We start from the raw sequence: 7,971 nt of genomic DNA on the forward strand, positions 1-7,971 counted from the left end.
TTTTTAACCTGTTGTTGCTGCTGAGTCAGTTTGACATCCTGGATATATCCTTCAAACACAGACTGTAGACCCCTCTGTCTGCTTCTCTCTGGAATCACTGCTTCATTTGTCCAAAAATATGATAATATGTCTTTAGGGAGTGCAGTGGGCTCCATGCTTACTCTGACAGCTTGTTGGACCATCACAAAGGGGCGAGGCTTAGCAAAAGGTCAATTATACACAGACCGCTCTCCCTGAATAAATGGCTATTTAGGTAGACAGTGCAAGGAGCTTATCACAACCCATACTTATGTTTATTGTAAAGCAGCGCCCTCTTGTGTCCAAAGTAATTATTACTGTAATATATGTCATTTTGGAAGTCAGTGGAAATTGACCTATTCTGTCATTTAGGTCTGAGTGTTGTCATACACCTTTTCTTTTTTGTCAGAGCCATAATGGTAAAGTTAAACAATAGATATAGCTTTCAATATTAGTAACGTGTTAATTTTGAGCTTAAATTGAGATTGCTAATGAAAGCTGTTTAAAAGACAATGATGCAATATTGTATTTACAACAGGGTTTCCCCTAAATACACAGGGCCATCTCCAGTATGATGCAACATTGGCGCATCAAAAAAATTTAAGCTGTCAGCACCACTGCTGAAAATGCTCTGTTTCTCTCTTCCTGCCATTTCCACTGTCAAGACACAATTGTTTCACGGACAGAGACAGACAGGACATTGCCCTTCAGTTTGCTTGTGTGTTGTATGTTGTGTTTGTGTGCGTCAATGCGCACTACCCGTGCTGTCCTACATTGTATTTGAATTGTAAGTCAGTGCAGTGATGAAGGGATACACTAAGCTGTTGTATTATTACTTATAACTATTATAAACTATATTATAACTGTTGTAAAAACAAGGCAACTCTTTCCACTGGAGGGTGTTCTCCAGATGTAGTTGCGTAATCAATGGCTGGTAAATGCAAGTCTGACTCAGTTTTTTCCGAATTTCCCACCTTGGTAAAGACATGCCCAGATTTATTAATGAGGCATACACACCCCACCCGCAGCAAGTAAAGCTCACTTCTCTCTATAAGAACATTGCTTTCATAAGTAATGACTGAAAACTTTTCATGTAGTTACTTCAAAGATGTATCATGTTGACTTATGGATATGTCTGGCCAACAAGCCAGTCAATTCAACATCATGAAGCAGAAACTCATTATGTTTTGCCACATTCTGTTCAAAAGGGAAACTGCACCTACAGCTAGTTTACCAATTGACCAAGCAACTAAAACTTTCACAGCCAGACTCATGGCCGGCCTGTATAGACATGTATCACCAAAGCAATTCAAATCACGCTGCTGTGATTGAGCCTTGCATGCCTGAACACAGACAGTTCTTAGTCAGTGGTTTACAACTGAACTTCAAAATTCAGAAATGTTTTTCAGAGAAGCCATAAAAAGTGACAGCAAGCAGGAGGTTGCATTTTAGATATAGTTCTGAGCAAAATTTAGCATTATTAAAAGAAACTCTATGTTCATCTTGGCCACTATCAAGATAATGAAAACAATTACTATTCCTTTCATTGATTTCTCTAGTTATTTGCTGCCATGAAAATATATCATACATACAATAACTAATATGAGACCAATTTTAGTTGCATGTTAATTGAAAATGATTTTAACTTGTGTTCATTTCATTAAATGTTGTGTGTCTCAGGCTCTGCCCGGGGGCATTTGTGAGTTGAGCGACAGTCTGTGTCAGGCCTTTATCAAATTTGCTGCAGCTGTGAAATATTTGCCCTTTCTGCTTCTCTGTCCCTTTCAGCCACATTCTCACTTCCTCAGGCCTTTTTCACTCCAGTCATTTTGACTGGTCATAGTAGGAAAAGCACAAGTGTTACTTATAACATTAACAATCACTCTGTTCTATTCAGGTGTTTCAGTGAGAGTGACAGTGAGCATGTATGCACAATACAGGATCTTAAAATTAAAGCAGACAAATGGAATTTAGCTGGAATTAATTTCAGCAAACATGTCGCCTCACATGACGCTTCAGAGGAAAACACTTCTCATTTCTCTTTGTTTCTTATCTCCTTGCGTCTCATCGTCTCATCTCTCCACCGTGTCTTACAAGGGAGCTAAGGCGTGAGGAAGAGACACAAGTGAGAGAAACATGGATGCGAGATCAGGCACTGGGATGAACCAAAAAACAGTCTCCATTACCTGACTCTCAGTCATCTGGGCCCATCTGTTCAAAATTTTGATCTAGATTTGGAAATTCTATGTTAAACTGTCCAGGATCAGCTCATCCATCTTACTTTTGGTGCCAGTTTTTCAACATTGGATTGGATCACCCTGATCCAGATAAAGACGTTTCAAGATTACCAAATCCTGCTAACCAGGCAGTCTGACAATTAAAACGTATCCCTGGAACCAGAAAATCAACAACTGGAACATAAACTGAAACATCTTCACTCTCAACAATTCTGCAACCCCACTGAACATACTCAAAATGAAATACAGAAAGTTAAAATACAGCTGGATAACATAATACATCAACAGACCCAGTTTCTCATGCAAAGAACAAGACTGAATTATTTTATATTTAACATAATGAAAACTTTTTATTTATAGACTTTTTATTCATTGGATTAAAATGTGCTATATCGGGATAAGTATTGTTATCGGGATATGAAATGACCTATATGGGGATATGAGATTTTGGTCCTATCGCCCATCCCTATCAGACAATGTAACAAATATCTCCGACATCCACTCCTTCCTCAACAATATTGTACTACCAAAAATAACAGAAGAACAAGCAACCATATTAGACCTGACCCTTAAACTCAGAAGAACTCAGGAAAGCCATTTTCTCCATGCCCAACAACAAATCACCCGGTTCAAACGGCTTTCCAGTAGAATTTTATAAACACCACTGGCAACTCATATCTCCCCTTTTTAATAGAATGGTCAATGAAATCAAATCATCAGAAACCATACCCACACACATGAACTCAGCTCTTATCTCTGTTCTGCTCAAACCTGACAAAGATCAAACTCTCACCTCCAGCTACAATAAACCTGATCAACTGTGACTTAAAAATAATAAGCAAAGCATTAGCCAACAGATTAGAAACAGTCATACCCACAATAATTCATCCAGACCAAACAGGATTCATAAAAGGCAGACACTCATCCACCAATATGCGTTGTTTATTCAGCCTCATCAGTCTATCCCAGAGAAATCAACTCAACACCATAATCACATCATTGGATGCAGAACAAAGTCAACGAGACATTTCGTCTCGACAAAGTCAACTGGACATTTCTATTTACCACCATTGAGAAGTTTGGTTTTGGGGAGTCGTTCACTCACTGGATCAAAACTCTCTATAATTCTCCGTCTGCTTCAGTCATAACCAACAATATCACCTCACAACGCTTTTTACTACAACGAGGCACAAGACAAGGATGTCCGCTCTCTCCGTTACTGTTCGCAATATTCCCTGATTCTCTTGCAGCCGCCATTCGTCAAAATACTTACATTACTGGTATACAAACAAATCACTTTCACCAGAGGTTAGTTTATATGCAGACGATATCCTGCTGTACTTAACAAACCCCTCAACAACCCTCCTGGAAGTCTTCAATCTCGTTTCCACATTCTCAAAGATTTCTGACTACTCCATAAATTGGTCAAAATCTAAAATTCTCCCACTCTGTGAAAGGGACTGGAATGCTGCATTCAAAAAAATCTCCCTGAAGACAATGAAAACAGGCAACATTAAATACCTTGGTACCAATGTTTCCACCAAGCTGTCAGAGCTATTCTCTCTAAACTACAGACCATTACAAAAAAGCATTGTAGAAGACCTTACTTGCTGGAACAACATCTCATTAATCGGAAGAATAGCAGCAATAAAAATGACCACACTGCCCAAAATAAACTACCTTTTTTCTATGACTCCAGTCCATCCTCCATCACACTGGTTTAACACAACAGATTCTGTCATAACCAAATACTATTGGAAAAATAAAAAAACACGAATGAAATTATCCACCCTTGAGAAACCTAAAGACGGTGTATTTTTTTATTTTTCACTTTCTTTTTTTCCAACACAGAACATTAATTTCAACTTTAGAATTACAACAATATTTAGCAAGTAGAACTAGACGTGCTTTCCGGCCACCAGATGGCGCTATTTTCGCCTTCTTTAGAAATTGGAATTGCTGCTGAGGCTGTCGGATGATAGATTTTATTTATTATTTTATCCACTTTGCTTCAACCGATATGATAGATTTTATTTATTATTTTATCCACTTTGCTTCAACCGATCACCAAAATTTTCTGTTCCTTGTCCCATTATCCACCTTTCCTGAAAATTTCATCAAAATCCGTTTATAACTTTTTGAGTTATTTTGCAGACAAACAAACAAACAAACAAACAAACAAACAGACAAACGCCGGCAAAAACATAACCTCCTTGGTGGAGGTAATTAGGTTGTCGTAAGCATGGGGCATGTTTCAATATTTGAATGAGGGGTAGATGTCCATGTTTAGTGGATTACACAGGGTGGGGTATGGTGTGTATGATGGGGAGAGAGAGATAAGTAAATAAATAAAAAACAAACTAAATAAATAAATTGTTAGGCACTGGAGTTATGATAGTCTTAAAAAAAAATGGTAATGCAGTATTGTAATTGTGTATGTAACCTAATATTTATATGACACAGCATGATGTAACATAATATAGAACAACATAATATGAAACAGTATAAAATAATATAAAAAATATATATTATAACATAATACACAGCATAATATGTATAACATAGCACAATATAACATTATGATAATGACCTGTGGCGATAAGGGTTGGGGCCAGACCAGGAAACCGGAGAGGCGAGCGACCCCACCAGAGGACCCGACACGCCACCTGAGAGCAGCCAACCCAGTCCAGCCCCACACCCCATCTCTTTCATACTAGGAATGTCATCATCACAATTATAGTGAATAGAATAATAATATTAATAAATATAATAGCAATCAATATACAGGACATCACACTAAGAATACACTAATAATGTATATGTGATGTTTGTCCAGAATGATTGGGTCGGTGGGCAGAGCCAGATGGCACGAAGGTAATTATCTGTAGTGTTTAATGTGCAGTGTGTACATTTTTTATTATCTTTGGGTCCCATTTTGTGTAATTTATATTGTGTGAGGTACACTCTATATAGAATTTTATGTTGGCTAAGTTGCAGTTTGGGGTTATTTGACATTGAGAAGGTATTGCTGCAGATGTGCGTCCAGGAGTTGGTGTTTATGGTAACTGTCAAATCTCTTTCCCAGTCTTGGATGGTCGTGGGAGGATGTTATCTGTTTTAAGTAAAAGTTTGTACAATTTTGCAAATACGTTTTTCTGAGAGGTTATACATTTGATTTGATAGAACAGTGCAGTGAGTCCAGGCTATTGTTTGATATGTTGATTTTACTTTTTAAGCAGTGTTTCAGTTGTGAGTATTGTAAGAAGGTGTTATGTGCAGCAGCCTGTTCTCTCTCTCTCTCTCTCTCTCTCTCTCTCTCTCTCTCTCTCTCTCTCTCTCTCTCTCTGTCAGCCTGGTCTCCCTCCTCCCTCTGCCTGCTGCGCACCTGAGTGCAATCTGCACTTAGGTAGAGAGAGGAGAAGGTGATAAGAGGGACAGGGAGTGTGGAGACAGGAAGGCATGGCACATGGCACACAGACAACTGCTTAGGTAGTGAGGAGGCTTTTTCTTCCTCTGTTGTTTTTTCTCTCCCCAAGCAGGTTCTTTCCCCTCATGCACATTTAGGTGCTGGGGTTTTGTTGTTTTAGTTTGTTGTGTTAGTTTTGGCTGGAGACTGCCGGTAGTTACGTTATTCGTCTCTTTTGTTTTCTTTAGATTTAAATCATGTTTTGGGTAGTTTAGGGGAAGACGCTGCTTGTATGGAGGCCGTAACAGTGGCCACACACAGTTGCTCTCTCCTACTTCTTCCTGACTGATTCTTCACTAGTTTTGTGTTCTGCTAGTGTCTCTGTCACCACTGACCTCCAGCATGATTGGTTTGGTGGTGGGTCAGTGATGGTCTGGGGAGGCATATCCTTGGAAGATCACACAGACTTCCATGTCATAGCCAACAGCACCCTGACTGCTGTTAGGTACCAGGATTAAATCTAGGATTAGCACTAGGATTTAATGGCACCTAGCAGTGAGGTTGCAGAACTGAAACTTCTCCCATGTGCCAAGCGTGTAGGAGAACTATAGTCGCCAACACAAAAATGCAAAAATGTGAATGGCCCTATCTAGAGCCAGTGTTTGGTTTGTTCGTCCTAGGCTACTTTGGAAACAACATGGAAGAGGAACGGCCCTGTGTGTAGTTATCAAACGGCTCATTCTAAGATAACAAAAACAATAATTCTTATTTTTAGGTGATGACAAAAAATGAGAACATAATTATGAATGTTACATACAATTTCTGCCAATAGATGCCCCTAAATCCTACACACTGGACGCTCAATGTTTTCAGTTGGTCTTTTCATTTGCACTACAGCGTTCATTTTGAGGTAGACATGCAGCACATGTTCTTGAAATGGTTTTTTTTTCAACTGCAACTTGGCTTGTTTCATTACAGATTTCCTCAACATTGTTGTTTACTTCAAAAATGTATTTAAAGGTGGGTGGAGCATGAGACATTATTTTCTTCTAAAGGGTGAAATGACAGAAAATGTTAAGAATAAAGAGAGCTCTTACTCTACGTCGAATAGTCCTGGTTCATTACTGAAGGCGAGAGGAATATCTTTGGAATGGTCACTCTTCAGAGACAGACAGCTGGAAGACTCTGCTTTGAGCCCTTCGTCCTTCCCGAAAGCACTCATATTTGGTCTAACAGGGAAGTCAGTAACACAAGACGTCAGACATTGAAATCAGTGTGACTCACAACAGGATGCATGATTACCCAAATTGCCTAAACTTCGCATACATAAGCTTGGGAGCAGACTTACTGTATTTTATGAGGTTGTTGTTGATCCACACAGTTTACTTCACCTCCCACTGACCTAAGCATCCTCTGCGACCTGACTGACCAGATTTACATCCACAGCTGTCGTCACAGCCAGTTAAATCTCCAGATGTCTGTGTCTTTATTATACAGGAAGTAAACTCGTGTGTGTGTGTGTGTGTGTGTGTGTGACATATACTTAGCTGAATAATACTAACTATCCCGACTCTGATCAGGTTTTCATGCAGGTACACAGTTCAAGTGTGGAGTTGTACAGGTTACAGTGTGATTTGTTTTACGCCTTACATATAACACATTACAATACTGGTGTAACGTCTCATTCCTAAAGCATCAGCCCATACATTTCAATGACCTATGTAGAGCAAAGTTTGCCATACACGCCTTCAGCCCATCTCGCCCATTGACCTACCTGTCACTNGGTGTATAACATCTCAAGGGTTTCACCCATCACCACGCAACTTTGTAGACATATGACCACACATAATCTGAGGGGACCCCTCCATTATTGACCCCATCAAGCAAAATGGGGGCGCTAGAGAGCTAATTTCCTATCTAGGCCTAACCGCTATATTGATTTTTACTAAACTTGGTAGATATGTAGAACAGGACGCCTCAAGGTGGCTAAAATGCGACCAGTCGCTGTGGCTCCCCCTGTGGCCGAATGTTGGGGTAATTTTTCTAATTTTTGGTATGACTAAGTCATGGTATGGTATGCTGTACATAATCACGGAAACTGTCAGTGTGTCATTCTGTCAGTCAGTCATTCTGTCTGTCCCACATCTATGTGAAACTGTACATAGGCGTTGAGGATTGGCATAGGTAGAAGGTGACAACGCTACCAATGGGTATGGACTAGTTTAAGTTAATCTTGAAATAATATTGAGATCCCTTCCTAAAGCATTTTGTGTTACTGTCACTCCACTGCAGCACAGCAAGGAAACGCTC

At 39.5% G+C, this 7,971-nt stretch overlaps 1 protein-coding gene across 1 annotated transcript in view; it reads right to left on the reverse strand.

Annotated features, from left to right (window-relative positions):
* LOC126402733 (NACHT, LRR and PYD domains-containing protein 12-like) overlaps positions 1-7,323 on the reverse strand; it is an 18,510-nt gene extending 11,187 nt beyond the window's left edge. Inside the window, 2 exon segments of the mRNA XM_050064943.1 lie at positions 6,759-6,890; positions 7,010-7,323. Coding sequence (XP_049920900.1) covers positions 6,759-6,890; positions 7,010-7,071 — 194 coding nt within the window. The 5' untranslated portion in view covers positions 7,072-7,323.
* Between the last annotated feature and the right edge of the window lie 648 nt (positions 7,324-7,971).

This window comes from Epinephelus moara, chromosome 16 (genome assembly GCF_006386435.1).
Source record: "Epinephelus moara isolate mb chromosome 16, YSFRI_EMoa_1.0, whole genome shotgun sequence".
NCBI classification, from domain to species: Eukaryota; Metazoa; Chordata; class Actinopteri; order Perciformes; family Serranidae; genus Epinephelus; species Epinephelus moara.